The sequence below is a fragment of the Marasmius oreades genome, chromosome 4, assembly GCF_018924745.1.
Source record: "Marasmius oreades isolate 03SP1 chromosome 4, whole genome shotgun sequence".
NCBI lineage: Eukaryota > Fungi > Basidiomycota > Agaricomycetes > Agaricales > Marasmiaceae > Marasmius > Marasmius oreades.
In genome coordinates, this window is record NC_057326.1 from 1,669,216 (window position 1) to 1,685,315 (window position 16,100).

At 47.0% G+C, this 16,100-nt stretch overlaps 11 protein-coding genes across 12 annotated transcripts; 4 read left to right on the plus strand and 7 right to left on the minus strand.

The window, feature by feature from the left end:
• Window positions 1–257: 257 nt before the first annotated feature.
• E1B28_007363 (uncharacterized protein) lies at window positions 258–893 on the minus strand (the record flags this gene model as incomplete). Its single annotated transcript, XM_043152093.1, has 2 exons — window positions 258–689; window positions 750–893. 2 exons carry the CDS (start codon window positions 891–893, stop codon window positions 258–260), a joined length of 576 nt encoding a protein of 191 aa, XP_043010179.1.
• Window positions 894–2,030: 1,137 nt separating this feature from the next.
• On the minus strand, window positions 2,031–2,801 carry E1B28_007364 (uncharacterized protein; the record flags this gene model as incomplete). The annotated part of the gene is made up of 3 exons (XM_043152094.1): window positions 2,031–2,492; window positions 2,549–2,635; window positions 2,754–2,801. The coding sequence occupies 3 exons, from the start codon at window positions 2,799–2,801 to the stop codon at window positions 2,031–2,033; spliced, it is 597 nt and encodes a 198-aa protein (XP_043010180.1).
• Window positions 2,802–2,928: 127 nt separating this feature from the next.
• E1B28_007365 (uncharacterized protein) lies at window positions 2,929–3,632 on the plus strand (the record flags this gene model as incomplete). The annotated part of the gene is made up of 5 exons (XM_043152095.1): window positions 2,929–2,961; window positions 3,009–3,106; window positions 3,162–3,188; window positions 3,394–3,443; window positions 3,502–3,632. The coding sequence occupies 5 exons, from the start codon at window positions 2,929–2,931 to the stop codon at window positions 3,630–3,632; spliced, it is 339 nt and encodes a 112-aa protein (XP_043010181.1).
• Window positions 3,633–3,961: 329 nt separating this feature from the next.
• Window positions 3,962–4,880, plus strand: E1B28_007366 (uncharacterized protein; the record flags this gene model as incomplete). Its single annotated transcript, XM_043152096.1, has 3 exons — window positions 3,962–4,094; window positions 4,150–4,427; window positions 4,476–4,880. 3 exons carry the CDS (start codon window positions 3,962–3,964, stop codon window positions 4,878–4,880), a joined length of 816 nt encoding a protein of 271 aa, XP_043010182.1.
• Window positions 4,881–5,824: 944 nt separating this feature from the next.
• Window positions 5,825–7,953, minus strand: E1B28_007367 (uncharacterized protein). The gene is made up of 3 exons (XM_043152097.1): window positions 7,707–7,953; window positions 6,069–7,645; window positions 5,825–6,016 (listed from the first exon to the last, which is right to left on the minus strand). The coding sequence occupies exons 2-3, from the start codon at window positions 7,620–7,622 to the stop codon at window positions 6,005–6,007; spliced, it is 1,566 nt and encodes a 521-aa protein (XP_043010183.1). The 5' UTR covers window positions 7,623–7,645; window positions 7,707–7,953; the 3' UTR covers window positions 5,825–6,004.
• A 516-nt stretch (window positions 7,954–8,469) lies between these two features.
• E1B28_007368 (uncharacterized protein) lies at window positions 8,470–8,788 on the minus strand (the record flags this gene model as incomplete). Its single annotated transcript, XM_043152098.1, has 2 exons — window positions 8,470–8,507; window positions 8,566–8,788. The coding sequence occupies 2 exons, from the start codon at window positions 8,786–8,788 to the stop codon at window positions 8,470–8,472; spliced, it is 261 nt and encodes an 86-aa protein (XP_043010184.1).
• A 10-nt stretch (window positions 8,789–8,798) lies between these two features.
• Window positions 8,799–9,249, minus strand: E1B28_007369 (uncharacterized protein; the record flags this gene model as incomplete). Its single annotated transcript, XM_043152099.1, has 3 exons — window positions 8,799–8,828; window positions 8,878–8,982; window positions 9,037–9,249. The coding sequence occupies 3 exons, from the start codon at window positions 9,247–9,249 to the stop codon at window positions 8,799–8,801; spliced, it is 348 nt and encodes a 115-aa protein (XP_043010185.1).
• Window positions 9,250–9,335: 86 nt separating this feature from the next.
• On the plus strand, window positions 9,336–12,015 carry E1B28_007370 (uncharacterized protein; the record flags this gene model as incomplete). Its single annotated transcript, XM_043152100.1, has 7 exons — window positions 9,336–9,387; window positions 9,454–10,271; window positions 10,347–10,909; window positions 10,967–11,346; window positions 11,481–11,633; window positions 11,689–11,873; window positions 11,932–12,015. The coding sequence occupies 7 exons, from the start codon at window positions 9,336–9,338 to the stop codon at window positions 12,013–12,015; spliced, it is 2,235 nt and encodes a 744-aa protein (XP_043010186.1).
• Window positions 12,016–12,447, plus strand: E1B28_007371 (uncharacterized protein; the record flags this gene model as incomplete). The annotated part of the gene is made up of 1 exon (XM_043152101.1): window positions 12,016–12,447. One exon carries the CDS (start codon window positions 12,016–12,018, stop codon window positions 12,445–12,447), a length of 432 nt encoding a protein of 143 aa, XP_043010187.1.
• Window positions 12,448–13,323: 876 nt separating this feature from the next.
• E1B28_007372 (uncharacterized protein) lies at window positions 13,324–13,821 on the minus strand (the record flags this gene model as incomplete). Its single annotated transcript, XM_043152102.1, has 2 exons — window positions 13,324–13,559; window positions 13,623–13,821. The coding sequence occupies 2 exons, from the start codon at window positions 13,819–13,821 to the stop codon at window positions 13,324–13,326; spliced, it is 435 nt and encodes a 144-aa protein (XP_043010188.1).
• Window positions 13,822–14,547: 726 nt separating this feature from the next.
• On the minus strand, window positions 14,548–16,066 carry E1B28_007373 (uncharacterized protein). 2 transcript variants are annotated; one of them, XM_043152104.1, is made up of 5 exons: window positions 15,959–16,066; window positions 15,783–15,901; window positions 15,415–15,729; window positions 15,093–15,351; window positions 14,698–15,033 (listed from the first exon to the last, which is right to left on the minus strand). In XM_043152104.1, the coding sequence occupies exons 2-5, from the start codon at window positions 15,802–15,804 to the stop codon at window positions 14,715–14,717; spliced, it is 915 nt and encodes a 304-aa protein (XP_043010190.1). In that variant the 5' UTR covers window positions 15,805–15,901; window positions 15,959–16,066; the 3' UTR covers window positions 14,698–14,714. The 2 variants fall into 2 exon arrangements, with proteins under 2 accessions (XP_043010189.1, XP_043010190.1); XM_043152103.1 differs by lacking the exon at window positions 15,959–16,066 and having other exon boundaries at window positions 14,548–15,033; window positions 15,415–15,954.
• Between the last annotated feature and the right edge of the window lie 34 nt (window positions 16,067–16,100).

Genomic DNA, 16,100 nt, shown 5'->3' on the forward strand with positions numbered 1-16,100 from the left:
TGGTCAACTAGTTTCAGGTCAGGTGCGAACAATGGTTGTAACTTATTATGTAGAAGCCAAATACAAATACAAGTGACAATCACGTATGAAATACAACCAACTTACTGACGTCCCCAAAGAACAGAAATACAGAGTTTGAGTGGTATATATGTAAAAAAGGAAGAAGCGTATAATGTAGAATATAGAATGCATCATGGATAGTGTACAGATTGTCATAGAGTTGATGCAGATTTCCCGGAGAGAACGAGGTGATACCGTCAGCAAGTAGCCGTCGACGAGACCGTTGTGACCGAGGAAGATGAAGACACTCTCCTCATCTGTGTCCTGTCGTTCGATCTAGCGAACTTATAGGGATGTATTCTCGCTCCTTTTGCGATTTGCCGTTGCGGGTGACGGAACTGGCTCAAAGCTGGCCCGACGAGCAGCAACGCCTGGTTTTGTTCGGCTGGTAGAGTGAGCGAACGAGGTGGTACAAATACAACTGCATCGGCATCGTCTACGGATGAGCATGGGATGAGACGCAAATCTGGTCCTTTTGATTGCGGGAGAAGATGTGGAGGAAACGTCGAGGCCACAGCGGTCATGAATGTTTTCTGCCTATCCGTGCTTTCAGACAGAGAAGGAGAAGGAGTTCGTGATGAAGACGTGGAGAACTGCCTTTGCCTTGGACGCTGAGGTTGAGGTTGAGACTATTTTGGCACTCAAGCGTCAGAAGAATGTAGTGTATACTTGGTCAAAGCAGCACTTACATGACGTCCATTGTCGTATAATGCGTACGGGGACGTGCTGGGCCTAGGTATCGCTGGAGATAATGTGGGCAAGTCAAGGGAATGAAGAGAAGGTAGTGTTGGACGGCGTTGTTGATTCATGGCTGGCATTGAGGAAATAGCCATTGGTCGAGATTGTGAAGGGCGTGAAGAGGTGTCGTAGTAAAAATCCACCAGGGAGGACTATTGGAAGATAAAGGCCAGCTTTTGAGTAAAAGTAAAAGAGACGTTAAATGAAGAACTCGTTTTGAAACGAGCTGCTTGGGAAGAGGGGAGTGCTCAATTCGGGGAAAGGCGAATGCAGGATACCCTTATAATCCTCATTCAGGCTATTCTTCTTCGCGTAGAATACGGATGCTCATTGTGCACGGAAACGCGCGTGCTACATTGTGGTTCGTAAGGCCCAATTTATTGTCCCTATATACGAACAAAAGATTCAGCTGACGAGTTTGGCCTTGTTTGCCCGCCCTTTTGTTCAACGCCCGGTATACTTTGTGGATTATTTTTTAAAATAATCGAGTACAATGAATGAACATTGTCAAAAGACTTGACAGTTGACTCTGCAGAGCGACTTTGGTGGACAGAGAAGAGCCAACATAAATTGAAGCTATTTACAAGCTGTACCACGCCTGAACACGTGATCGACTGAGTGAATCTGACACCTAATTTGCTATGGTCCAACTCTACGTGAGGGATGGTATGTGTTCAATAGTGTAAGTAGATAATTAGGCCGTTAAATACAAAACGTTCCGTTTCCATAACTGTATCATGGATGCAGTATCAAAGGTGACCTTGAAGTTTGACCCAGCATTCCCTCAGCATACTCTAGCATGAAGATGGACAAGATGGACAAGAAAGATAACGAAGAGAGGATATAAACAGATCTATCATGTGGTCTTCCTGACCTGTGCAAGGAGTGAGTAAAGTCAGTTCGAGTTCAAACGAGAAGCGAGATATTTGAAGCACCGGTGGTATCAAACAGACCCAATGTATATAAAACTTAGCAGGTCGAATCCATGGTTTGCGGAGTCGTTAAAAAATACAGTTGGCACATATTCACTGGGATATTGTTGGTGGTATACGAGATCAATAGGTCTTCGCCTGTGAAGGCCAATGGTCTATCGGGAGGAAGTGTGGAGGGTTTGGAGTCGTTGGCTGTTATGGGAGCCAGAGACCGATGCTGAACAACCGCGATTCCTGTGTGTCAGCTGAACATCAGTCAAAGAGATGGGGGTTTATTATGTAGCACATACAGTAGACATATCAAATGAAAATTGAGCGCCCAGCCCAAACGTGCATGCGAAAGCGTTGCCAGATGTTTTTTCGAACTTCGCGGTCTCTACCCCATGTGCCCATATCCGAATCATCCGAATCTTCTTCGGAATCATCCATGTTCTCATCCGTTGAATTGCATTCCCCATAGAACCACCCTAGAATGAACGGCCCATCTAGTTCTATCGTAGTATCCCATGAAGGCCAACTGTGGTTCGGAAAGTTCGTGTACGCAGCGGCGAAAGCCATCCAGTACGCTTCGCGTCCCCATTCCCAATCCTGCGAGTGGTTTTTTCGCTCAATAAGTGTCGACATCCAGTGTGCGATACCTTTGTGGAGCTCGACCCAGGACTCCTTGTTATAGTGGTCAAATGTTGACGGCAACGGCAGGAACGTTGGGAGGAGAATGGCGGTAGAGATTGGAGCAGAGTCGGATAAGTTGCGGATAACGAGCTGCTTGCCAAATTATCAATGTGCATCGATATCAACCGAACGGATAGAACACTTACATTTTGTACATGGGTCGCTTCTTCATGGATTATGGGTTGCAAAAATTGATTGTAGGGTTCAGGAAGTGAAAGAGAGAGCTGGAGAGGCTAGTGAAATTGTCAAGAAGGGTTGAACGTCGGCACTGTGAAGCTTTGCTTACAATTGGTGTATCAATGAGATGTGGTGGTAACTCGCCCTTGAGGGAAATCGTCAGAGGAAGTTGACGGATTTGATGAGAGACAAGAGTGTCGAAGGAGCGCCGGACAACGTCATTTTGAAGGAGTGGGAGTTTGAATGTCAGCACATGAACTGCACGTGTGTGTAATCACATGTGCAAATGCCGCTGCCGCACCTCGCCGCACCATAATTTTGATTTTCTCGACTTTCTACTTCGTCTGAAATGGCAGAACCTTCACGTCCAAAGATTATCATTGTAAGTGCCCGTTTGTCTATACATGACCCAATTCACGGTTCATTGAGATGAAAGGCGCGACCGATAACTTGTCTGCCGCTACCTACCAAATCTACGGCGAATCCCATACCATTGGCAACTCATTGCGATGGATGCTCATGAAAAAGTACGAGGCGAATATTCAGATGTGCACCCACAGGAAATGAAATTTATTCCATTAGCCCAAAGGTGGAGTTCTGTGGATATAGGTATGTCAAATTCATGACTTTACTTTTTGTGCCTCTTTTGTGGTTTTTCAACACCATGAGTAGATATTTCGAGAATAGAGAACGTGTCATCATGACTAGGGACTTTTTTGTCACTTGTTCCTTTGTTCAGCTTGATGTTATGCCTCGCGTTCCATCTATCGCCAATCGACCTGTTATCAGAAAGACTCACCTTTTCTCCTTCCAGCGTTCCTCATCCGTCGGAACCCACCATACAGATTCGTATCCAGATGTACGGTATGTAATTTTCTTTTCCATTTACATGTGTTCCATCACGGTTTCTATCCCTCCGTAGATGATCTTTCTTCCCTTGAAGCACTCATCAAAGCTCTGAGTGACTTGGACGACCTCTGTGTTTCCATCGAAAACAAATACGAAACGACCCTACAGCACGATGATTATTACAGATTTGAGGAGAAATCTTAGGTTGTTCAACCTTGAATATGCCTGCAGATGCTCGACATGTCGATCCCTCTGGCTCTTGGGCGCTTTGCGTCGGGTGTCGGCTCTAAACAACAAGTGCAGGATCCCATATTACACATTGGAGTTTCTCATCCTGACACCTTGCATCTGCTCACCCAAATGATTTAATTTTCTCGAGTGCACGCATAATTAGTAGCACTAGGTTCAATATATGTAGGTACTAGCTGCTAGTAAACCGGGAATCGGGAACAGTGGTCTCCCGTAGCTAGACGTCATAACAGACACCCGCTTCAGACAATGTCTGAGACATATAAGTCTTCGCTCAAACCACCATGTCCTCTAAACTCTCTCCAAACCCAGAACAAGCGATGGTCATTCGAGAGCTCGTCCCAAACGTAATAACGACCTGCTCTACTCCTTTTTTACGATTTAAACGTTTCAAGATTGGAGGTAGGGGGACGCTAGGTGTGTTACAAGGTCTTAAAAGCGCGTTTTACAATCTCTAACATTGAGCAAACAGTCCGCATGAATAATGGCTCGGTCGCTGTATTCTCGCCCATTGCTCTAACAGAGGAAGTCAAACAGAAAGTAGCTTCCATGGGCGAGGTCAAATACATAACTGCTCTCGATTTTGAGCATCACATGTTCCTTGGTCCCTGGAATAAGGAATACCCGAACGCAAAAGTGATTGGGCCAGAAGGACTTCCCGAGAAGCGGAAAAAACAGGGAGATGAGGATGTCCCTTTCAACGTGATTTTCGAAGCTTCAAAGAATCGTGAGACCAGGGTTGACCCCGAAGTACGTATTCTTGTGCTGGCTCATGGCTTTCTCACGTCAATAAAATAGTTCGACGCGGAGTTTGACTACGAATACGTCCATGCACATTCCAACAAAGAACTCGTTTTCAATCATAAACCTACTAAGACATTGATCGAGGCCGACCTAATCTTCAACCTCCCTGCACTCGAGCAACATGAAAAATCTGGCATTGACCCCAATTCTGGTATTCTCACCAAGATCTTCAACTCGCTCATGCACACTAGGGGTGAAGCACTGGCTCAAAAGCGGGTTATATGGTATGGAACAAGTGCCAAGGATAGGAATGCATTCAACGATAGCATGGCGAGAATCAATGCATGGGATTTTGAACGTTTGATTCCTTGCCATGGAGAAGTTGTGGAAAAGGATGCGAAGACCGTGTTCCAGAAGATCATGCAATGGCATTTGGAGGCGGCACGCAAGTCACAGTAGAGAAGTCGCTTGTGTATGTATATTACCTGAAAATTTCCCAACAATTCGCCCGTGAAATTACTACACTCGATTCGTTTCTGAAACCAGGTACCTGCCCTCAGTCAGTCAGTGATTGTTTGATTTTCCATACACACGTTTAGTTCGGCGTGTTTTTACTGGCCGGATCAACGGGAACTATCATCAGCGCATGCATACCGTCGCGGGGGAGGTCTTTCTTCAACTATACGGCAAACCCTAATGCTGGTAGCTGCAGGACGAACGCGTAAGCAGAGACGGTGATCGACTCAATTACCCCATATCATCGAATGTAACACTTGGTCTTCTCTCGACAGCATTGAAATTCCGAACAGAGTGAATAGGCCGGCGTGCCTTCCCATCCTTCGCAAAAAAACCTTTAAACGAGATAGGTTAAGATCGAGAAAGGGGGGAAGGGAACGATTGACACATAACCCACCAGCTTCAATCGTCCAAATACACAAAGTTTGTGAATAAAGTTCATTTTGTCAAACGCACGATGGACATTTCGAACTATTCTTCTGGAAAGCCATCCGATGGTAAAGTAAGGATATCAAGTGAATCTATCACCTGAGAGGAAAGGATAGAACCTTGGAAAACGTACATCGACGACTTGCAATCCTTATTGGTAACATATCCTTTGCGAGCTTTCCCTCAGGTTCTCATACGAATCCGAGGTTGGCATTCGGAGATATCATCTGGGAATCATACATGGCGAGAATTGGGATAGGTTCGTTGCTCGAGACGGTTGGACGAACTTGGCGTCCCCGACCATATCGACGAAACTTCCCCCAGACGAAGTACCCATTGGCCGTTAATAATCGAGACAGAATAATATGGCCAACCCTGTATCCAAGTTGTAGATGTGAAGGCTGGATTTCTTTTCCTCTGTTCCTATCGCTTGGTTAAGGCTTGCTGCCGAAAGTGTTCACGGAATTATGCAAATTAATGTTTTATTCCTGGTTCTACATAAGTATATTTACAGTCACCACAGCTTGATCAAAAGCCCTCGGCCACAGGGTTGAGTCTGAGTCTGAGTTTCTTCAAAATAAGGACAGAAGTATTAAAGTAAACCCTGAGATGAGTTTTGGCCGGGTCTACGACCCATATTATAATGTTCCCTATTCATCCGTTGTGAGTAAATCCTTTATTAATCTAAAAGCCACTACTCACGAAGATGGGCTTCGACCTCCGAGGCATGCCACCCATCACCTTCTCCACATCAAAGACATCAGGTATACACAAGCACCTCTTCATCCTAACCCCTGCTTTTCTACATGCTTCATGAAGCGCCACAGATGGATCAGGCGTTCCATCCTTCTTGCCGGCAGGACAAAGAAACAACAACCTCAACCTCGGATGCTTCCTCTCGCCGCCCAAATACCTCACCAGATCGTCCGTTGTGATGATGTCCGGCATGCATCCAGCAAAACCCAAACACTGTAAACCGCTCGCGTGATGGAGGTTGTTTAGAAGCTCCTTTGTGCACGTTCCTCGGCTCAGGTAAAGCCCGCGTAAACCTGTAAGATGTTTAGGTACATAGTCCAGGAACGTATAATCGGTCGCTGGTACGGCCAAATGAAGAGCGAGCTGACGAAGGCTAATACCCAAAGCATAGAGAGTGTTTCGTGCTTCGGTTTCCGAGGAGATAGGATGCTCTATGGAGAGCTCGAGCACTTTAACCGACCCGCTAAAGGAAAGTAGCAACTGACGAAGGGTTGCATCAAATTTGGGGGAAGTTATTGTCGCATGTTCCACAGAGGAAGCAGGGAAAGAAGGTGATATTGTTTCGAGCTGACCAAGTTGATTCGGCAGAGTAACAGCGAGACGCTTTAGCCTTGGAGTTGAGGATAGAAGGAAAGAAAGGCGTTCTACGTTCCGGAATAAAATCGGATCACCTGTATGAGTGAAAGAATGAAGTAGCCTCAACGCTGGACAGCGAAGGATGGTGTTCATGAGGTGTTCATCGTCGGCTCCAGAAGCGATCCGAACATCAAGGGAAACGAGAGGTGTCCCGAGTTGCTTCAGCCAGTCATAAGCGCTCTGTGGCACCTCTATCCCCCAATAAATAGACAGATGCCTGACCTGAGCCCGCGCATTATCATTTGTCTGCATGGTGGAAAGGAGGTTGTGAAATGACGCAGGCAATTGTCTGCGGCTTTGATTAATGACTTCTGACGACGACGGTAGCTTGCGAGGAGCAAGTGTCACAGTCTCATACAATACTTGATAGGCAGCCTCCCGTAGTGTTTTGCATGTCCCTGCTACTGCGACGAGATCGGGTTTATCTAGAAAGCGGAAGATGTTGACGTAAAAATCCTTTCCTAAACGCAGATTCTGAACATGGTACACTGATTGAACCTGGTCAAGGCCACGGCGCGATATTGTCCTTGGTCGTGCACCCGTCTGAGTTTGGATACGATCACGATGAGACAAGGTTCGCATTCTCGTTCTCGGAGGTTGACCACGGATTTGCGTTTGTGAGCGTTTGATTGACTCTTCCGGAAGAGGGGGCAAAGCCTTGTTTATATTGGGAGAAGGTAACGTTGGCATCCGCAACTTGTAGTTGTGCCGATTGTACTCTTCAGACGAATCGTCGTGTTCTGCATATGTATTCATCATTGAGTCCCTCTCAGCAGCTGTGAGGGTTGCCATGCTCGATTTGGGCGACAAAAAGCTGCGTATAGTGGAGAGAAACGTTGAGTTGTTTGAGCGGTGGTGGGTCATCTTTCCGAAATGATAGTGAAGGCCTTGAGGATGAACTCGTGTGAGTGAACAAGCATCCAACTGCGCACAGACAAAAAGACTCACCTTATCCCAATATCACTGTTGCCAGTTCGATCGACAGGTTGTGTTCGTGCAAATTGATTGCGGAGAGAAGCTATGGCTGCAAAGGACTGCGCCGATTCCATTGACAAGTTTTGTCGAGGAAAACAAAGGAACCATACGCGGCATGGTCCGGTACCACGTTGTAACGCGTGTTTCGCCTTTGTCGACATGATAAAAAGATCTGGGCGAGTCAGAATGATTCATCTGCTGCTGCTGTGATAGCACAAAGAGCAAGCTAAACGCCGGACCGGCGGACTCCGCAAAATACAAGCAACCGTCCTTCCTTTCTTCTGTTGATACCTTATGCTCATGATTTATTGCCTTGATTCATACAAACAGGTACTAGTGCTGATTGTTATGCGTGTAGCGTAGCGAGTCAATCATATCTTGTTCTTATTTCTCCTAAGTAAACGCTGACAAGTATACAGCAGGATACGTTAACGAAGAAGATGCAGAACCGGTATCTGAGTCGTTTTCAGGTAAAAGCTTCGTGAAGAATCATGATAGTCGTAATTCGTGGAATTGTGAAACATTGAGAAATTTTCTTGACACTCCCGTGGAAAGAGTCGCAGCCGACGCTGCGGAAGGACTCGAGCTAAGTATACGTAAAATGGAATAAATCTCTGCGACAATGGTCAAAATTGAAACGGAGATGTATAACACGAATACAGGTGTGAGGTGTGGACGATTTGGAAGGTGCTGCGGTCTGGATTATTGTTTTGGGGGTCTGAGATCTGAACCGGGTTCATGAAATCTTATTAGTCTCTATAATAATATTCCTGTCTGTGGAATTGGTATTTTAGATGTGACAACTTTCGAAGCTCGTGCAACAAGTACACACCTGATTCAAAACTTTCACTCTTCGTCCTGACAGGCTCATGACCGCCTGCCCGATAGAATTCATCTCTGAGATCTGTGGAGGACTTCTTCTTATGCAGAGTCCGGGAACGATTGTCAGAAGTTAGAGTCCGATCCGCAGAGGGTCGATTGGGGGTTGCAGTCGCAGTAGAGGTCAATGTAGGTGTTGTTATGGTGGTGTCGTTACATTCGTCATTAGATGACATCGTGATATGATTAATTATGGTGGTGAAGTTCGTTAGAGGTCTGATCTTCTGTTACCCAAGCTGGTGGCGGTCTTTGGTTTTATACTCACCGGTTTGTGGCTTTGGGGGGCAAAAAAGGTCGCGAATGCTCGTGATCCGGGGGCGAATCTGGTAAAAGCTGGGCTTTTTATCCACAATGAATAATAGGTCCGATCCTAAAGTATGGAGTCAGAAAATTTGGATCCGCCATCCGCCTGAAACTAGTGCACGAGGTCGAACATCAGTTCCCTCCTATTGTTCTGTGCGACGAGGTATTCGACCACAGAGTGAGCATTAAGTTTCAAAGATTTCCAGACCAGTATGCCAGCTTCTGTAGTGGCCCAAGTGAGTAGCAGAACCAGGACTTGCCGTAGGGAACGTTCGGCAGCAATCCGGGGAGACTTGGGAGACGTGGCAGTCCAATTCAGGGTAGTTGAGGGCATTGTGGGCCAGGAGCCAGGGCGAGTAACGTCTGGAATGTAGCACGTGATGTCACACACCTTGCTTGACGACAACTGAGCGCGATCGAATGTGTGCCAGACGAGACGAAAACATCAGCGTCGAGTACCACAGGCCGTCAAGTAAGTATTTTTTTCTACAGAATTTCCTCAACCTCTCTTGTTCTCTTACCACCATCATCTCTACAGGAGACTCAATCGCAGAGTACAACGCCCTCCTCGCAGAGTCTAATTATCACGCAAAGCAGGCAAACAAATATCAGTCCCCCTTTGCACCCGCACGTCAAGCCCCCCCTCCTCCTCCTCCAAAGAAAAGCACAAGAAACTCGCTACAAAAACCAAACCCTAATCGTGCCAGAAAGCTCAGTTTACCCTCCGCAGCTGTTCTTCCCTCTCAACCCACCTCAACAATGACCTCCCCACCACCCCCTCGTCCATCGAGAGCAAACACCGCAAATCTCAACGATATTTTCCCTACAAATGATACAATTGCTACCAATTCTCGTCGTCTTTCTGCCTCAGCAGTAGTGGATCCTTATTATGCTGATCCTGCGGAGCCACTCCCTCCACCCAGCGCAACAACAGAGTACTCCACTACCCCCAGTTCTTTCAGCAGCACCGGTACTCGTTCTCGCAGCTCAACACAATCTAAATCCAAAAAAGGTTTTATGAACCTTCTTTTTAATACTTCCAAGAGGCCAGAAATCAGTACTCCATATGATCCAGTTCATCTCACACACGTCGGTTTCAACTCTTCGACGGGAGAGTTCACGGGCCTTCCCAAAGAATGGCAGCAGCTGCTCCAAGAAAGTGGCATCAGTAGGCAAGATCAGGAGAAGAATCCTCAGGCTGTGATGGAGATCGTCAAGTTTTATCAGGAGGGGCACGGTGATCCATGGGACAAGTTGGGTGCAATGGGTGGTCCAACACCAGATTTATCATTACATTCTAGTCCAACTGCGACTTCACAACGATCTGTTGAGAATGGAAATGGGTACCAGGGTCCTGTACGTTCTTCACGCTTCCTTTTGTCTTCTTTTACATTTGCCTCTAACTCCGATGTCCCCGATCTCTCTATCTAGAGACCCGCTCCTCCTCCACCTTCAGGAAGCAAGAAACTTCAGCAGACTTCTGCCGCTGCACCCTCCTCATACAGACCAGCCCCTTCTCCACCGACAGCTATAACTCCCACCCTTGATAGAGCGACCTCCCAACGCACGCCTACGAAATCACAAAGGGCTACGGACCCTCTTAACCGCTCCAACACTACTCGAGAACGCGAACGAGAGCGCCGCCCCAGCGTTTCGCCTAGTGTGGGGTATGGCCCGTCCGCTCCACAACAAAAGACCCCGAGAGCTTCTCCGGGTTCCAGTTCCACCGATCTACCTCTTAAACAACAACCTGCTCAAGTTAGTCAACAGCCTCCGGCTACCAGAGAAAGAGATGTCAGGCAGCCCAATACTCAACAGAGTCCCGCTGCGGCTAGTTTGGCCAAGGCAGCCGGTGGCGTGGCTACACCGAGGAGAAGGGAAAAGAAACCCGTGGACAAGGAAAAGGAGGAGGATATTGTCAGGAGGTTGAAGCAGATTTGCACGGACGCAGATCCTACACGGTTGTATCGGAATCTGGTCAAGATCGGTCAAGGGTAAATCTTTCGTCTGACCCTCCCTCGTGTTTTTTCTCAAGTTCACTATCATTTCAGTGCATCTGGTGGTGTTTACACCGCCTACCAAGTCGGAACCAATCTCTCAGTTGCCATCAAACAAATGGATCTCGAGAAACAACCGAAGAAAGATCTCATCATTAACGAAATTCTCGTTATGCGGTCTTCGCGACATCCCAACATTGTCAATTACATCGACTCGTTCCTGTACAAGAACGACTTGTGGGTCGTCATGGAATACATGGAAGGAGGTTCCCTCACCGACGTTGTCACGGCTAATTTGATGACAGAAGGCCAGATTGCTGCCGTGAGTAGGGAGACGGCGCAGGGATTGGAACATCTGCATAAGCATGGTGTGATTCATCGAGACATCAAGAGTGACAACGTATTATTGAGTATGGTCGGTGACATTAAGCTCAGTGAGTCTATGCAGTTTCTTGGTTGCTGGTTACCACCTCCTATCTGCCTCTCGCACTTGCCTTCTCCTCCGACCTTGTCCCTTTTTGTTACTTTTAATAACTATAACTAACCTCTTTCTTCGCTCGCCCACTAGCCGACTTCGGGTTTTGTGCACAGATCTCGGATCCGGCCCATGCGAAGCGGACAACGATGGTCGGTACACCTTATTGGATGGCACCCGAAGTTGTCACAAGGAAAGAGTACGGACCAAAGGTTGATATTTGGAGTTTGGGGATAATGGCGATAGGTGTGATTTTTCGTCTCTTCTACTTCTCGGCTCTCATCCCCTTCTTTACTACTAGAAATGATTGAGGGTGAACCTCCTTATTTGAATCAAAACCCGCTCAAAGCCCTGTATTTGATCGCTACGAACGGCACGCCGAAGATTGCCAACCCGGAGAATTTAAGCAAGACGTTTTCGGATTATTTGGCCGCTACTCTTTCGGTGGATGTTGAGAAGAGGCCCGCGGCGACGGAGTTGCTCCAGGTTTGTCTTTGTGGTCCTGCTAACCATCCCATCTTTTTGTGTTAAACTTTACCTATAGCATCCGTTCTTCAAGTTATCCGAGCCGCTCAGGACATTGGCACCATTAATCAAGGCTGCGAGGGAGATCGCGAAGAACAAATAAATGTCGTATCCGCGTCGTGATAGGACTTTTTTCACTGTGTTGTATCTGTCTTCGAGAAACCTGTCGCGTGTCGTCGCGTGTCTTCTCGCCTCCAACTTTCAAGTTCGATACCTTCATCATCTACTTACTCAGCTCGCACGGTTTCCCCCTCTTCTCTTCTCTTCTCTTCTCTTCTTTGGTGAATTGAAAAACAAAAATTGTACGATCCAACCTGTCGCCATGTTGTTTTCAATCCTTCCCTATAGCTTACGACCAAATGCCACGTTTTACTTCCAGACGATGATGTTCTCCATTGTCCCCGCGTATGTTTGTCGCACGTTTCTTATCTATCCACTTCTGTTTTGCCGGACCTGGGTTTACCTTTCTTCCATCTCTCGGTCTCTTCTTTGCGACGCAGAAGGACGGGGATACTTTATTTATATTTACGAGTAGAGTGACGGGATAGAATGTATACAAAAAGTGAGAAAGGGAATGTTTGGGTGTTGAATGAGATTGGAAGCACATTAACTTCCGAAGCGCTGTCTATGTAACATAGCCTTAATGATACTCTATAGTGATGTTATTGATATCCAGGCAGGATCCAGGTATGACTCTCCTGTACGTGCCATCTCGGCCTCCGGGTCCACCAGTTCATTCTTGAACCCTGCATCCAAGAATCGATGTCTGCACGCCTGCGATGTCCCAAGGTCAACTGAAGTACTCTTTGGGGAGACTACCAAGCTGAGGCACTGGCGCATCAGATTGAGGGAGCCTGGGATCTGAAGACGACTGATCATATCAGAATGAAGGTCGTCCGTAGTATAGTACGATAGTATAAATATTAAATATAGCTGAGAAAGTGTGGACATCAACATAACGTGCAACAAAACTGTTGGGAGAGGTACAAGCAGAAATTACTGAGAATAAGCGGGTGGGGGAACCCATATCTGCATCTAGGGTGTTGTTTACATGTGCAGGAGAGGGGGAGGAGGGTAGTGACTCATTCCGTCGGTGTTTATTAGGCAGCGGTTCTGTGCGCGTCACAGACACAGAGTCGAAGGGATCGGCTTGAGCTTCTTGCAGGATGCGTACTTCAGTTCGACGTCGACGGGCATGATATAGGAATAAAAACGCTGCCCCAGCCAAGAAAGCAATGGCTCCCAGCACGCCTCCAAGAATAGCTCCAAGGTTCAATTATTTCCCTGTCTCCTCGGATATAATCCCTTGATCGTCGTATCTTTCGAAAGATCATGTCAATCACTTTCCGCTTTGAACCCCATAGTTGGCATCACGTACATATACGATGCATAGTCGAAAAGAGCGACGGAGTCATTGGCTTGGCTCACCATTTGCATGACGAATGTGTGCCTCCTGTTCGGAAGGTTGTTCATCGAAAAAACTGAAACATTGTATTGCCAATTGGTAACTGTCTGTCAACTGGTCGTTCGTTCGAGTGAAGGGCGGTCCAACAGGCTGACCATCCAATATGAATGTCAGATCGTAGGTCGTTACGATCGCTTCAGCCGTCTTTGGAGGAAGGATGCAGAAGACGGATAACGCAATCCCTGGTCAACGTTACTAAAATCAACATCAAGAACAGAACGGACCAAATGAGCGTTGACCCTCACCGGTGAACGAGAACTGTACACTGTGGGTCGGATCCCCTGCGTAATGTGTAGGTAGTATCGTGCCAAGTTCGGTTGAAGGCCAGTTTAGGATTCGTAGGGTTGATGCGACACTCCGGACAATTGTTGGGTTGCGGGGACCAGTAACCTGTTGGTAGGAATTCGGGTTTCGCATTTGGGTTAGCAGAGTCACCTGCTGCATCGTCGATGGTCCTCAATTCGGTTAGACATAGGATGAGGGGTAGGAAGTAAAGTGGAAACGTGTGGAACCGCTGGCCAGCATTACAGTTCGTCTGGGTAGCGTATAGGTAGACTTGAGTCTATAAATGCCATCCCAAAGTTGATACTACTGTATGTGCGTATTGAAATTGGTCAAGATGGTGTCATCAAAAAATGAATCATGCACTGATCTTGGACGTCTGGACTCTGTTACAGGGATTTGATTATATGCGCAGCTCGGCAGGGTCGGAGCGCGCTGAAAGCGCTCAACGATAGTAGCCATACACTTTTGAATCTATCTGATCGAGTGAAGACTAGTGTACATTCGGTTGTCCGGATAGAAATGGGGGCAATTTTCAATTATTAAGTCCCTGATCATACGGATAAATCAAGCCAATCCCAGTTTTCCAGATAAAGCTACTCAGATACACAGCATGGACATACGAAAGCTCCATTATACATTACAATGGAGTAGGACAGTCTGAGTAGACCATTATAATTTACAATCCCGGTACGGGCAGAGGTTTCAAGAATAGTGATGGCTGTAGCTTGTTGTATTCATTAGGAATGGCGAGCCTACTCGGGGTGAAGTAACACATCCAACTCATTATAATACCTTGTACACTGTATTACAGGCTATCATTAGCCTTACATGGGTCCCCTCCCAAGGTAATGTCCCATTTAACTCTTTGGTAAACCACCAAGCTGAGGCGCTAGCTCATCAGATTAAGAAGTCTGGGACCTGAAGACGACTGATTATCAGACGCGGTATAGTATGATAGTATAAATATTATATTATATATAGCTGAGAAAGTGTGGGCATCAGAATAACCTGTATTGGAATCATAAAACTGTTGGGAGAGGTACAAGTAAAAATTACTGAGAATAAGCGGGTGGAGGACCCTTCTCTGTGTCTAGGGTGCTACTTCCAGGCGCAGGACAGGGGGAGGAGGGTAGCGACTCGTTCCGTCGGTGTTTATTGGGCAGTGGTTCTGTGCGCGTCACAGACACAGAGTCGAAAGGATCGGCTTGAGCTCCTTGCAGGATGCGTACTTCAGTTCGACGTCGACGGGCATATAGGAATAAAAACGCTGCCCCAGCCAAGAAAGCAATGGCTCCCAGCACGCCTCCAAGAATAGCTCCGAGGTTCAGTTTTTTCCCTGTCTCCTCGGATATAATGCCTTGATCGTTGTATCTGTGGAAAGATCATGTCAATCACTTTCCGCTTTGAACCCCATAGTTGGCATCACGTACATATACGATGCATAGTCGAAAAGAGCGACAGTGCTGATGGTCTTGTTCGCCATCTGCATGATGAATGTGTGCTTCTTGTTCTGAAGGTCGTTCATCGAAAAAACTGTGACATTGTATTGATAACTGTCTGTCAACTGGTCGGTCGTTCGAGTGAAGGGCGGTCCAACAGGCTGACCATCCAATATGAATGTCAGATCGTAGGGCGTGATCGCTTGAGCCGTCTTTGGAGGAAGGATGCAGAAGACGGATAACGCAATCCCTGGTCAACGTTACTAAAATCAACGCCAAGAACAGAACGGACTAGGTGAGCGTTGACCCTCACCGGTGAACGAGAGTTGTACACTGGAGGTCGGATCCGATTCCATATGTGTAGTATCGTGCCAGGTTCTGTTGAAGGCCAGTTCAGCATTCGGGTTGAGGTTGCAACCCGAACATGGGTTGGGTCGCTGGGACCAGGTTCCATCTGGCAGAAAGACGGGTTTAACGTTTGGGTCGGCAGAGTCACCTGCCGCATCGTCGATGGTCCTTAATTCGAGGAGGCCATTGACTGAAGTAAAGAGACCTAGGATGAGGAGTGGGAAGCAAAATGGAAAACGTGTGGAACCGCTGGCGACCATGACAGTTCGTCGGGGAGAGACTTCGGGACGTATAACTTAGTGGGATTTACTTGACTCTATAAATGCTACCCACAATCTCCGAGTGCAGGGGCCATGTGCGTATTGAAATTGAAAATGTGTCAGTCAAAGAGTCCGTGTATATTTCAGGGTCTGATGATCTGATGTGCCACAATCTCACTGATAGTATTGATGCTGTACAATGGACCTGGGTGTGAGGACGGAAACATGATGGATGTCAAGAAGATTCACCTACACAGCCACGACTAGAGTGCCAACTGATATCCTTACATACCGATGCCCGCGAGTAGCCCATTACTTTTACTCACATAGTCTAGGAGCTCGCGCTTACTGTCTCCGATCTAAAAGGTAGGAAGTAGCATTAGCGGCGCGA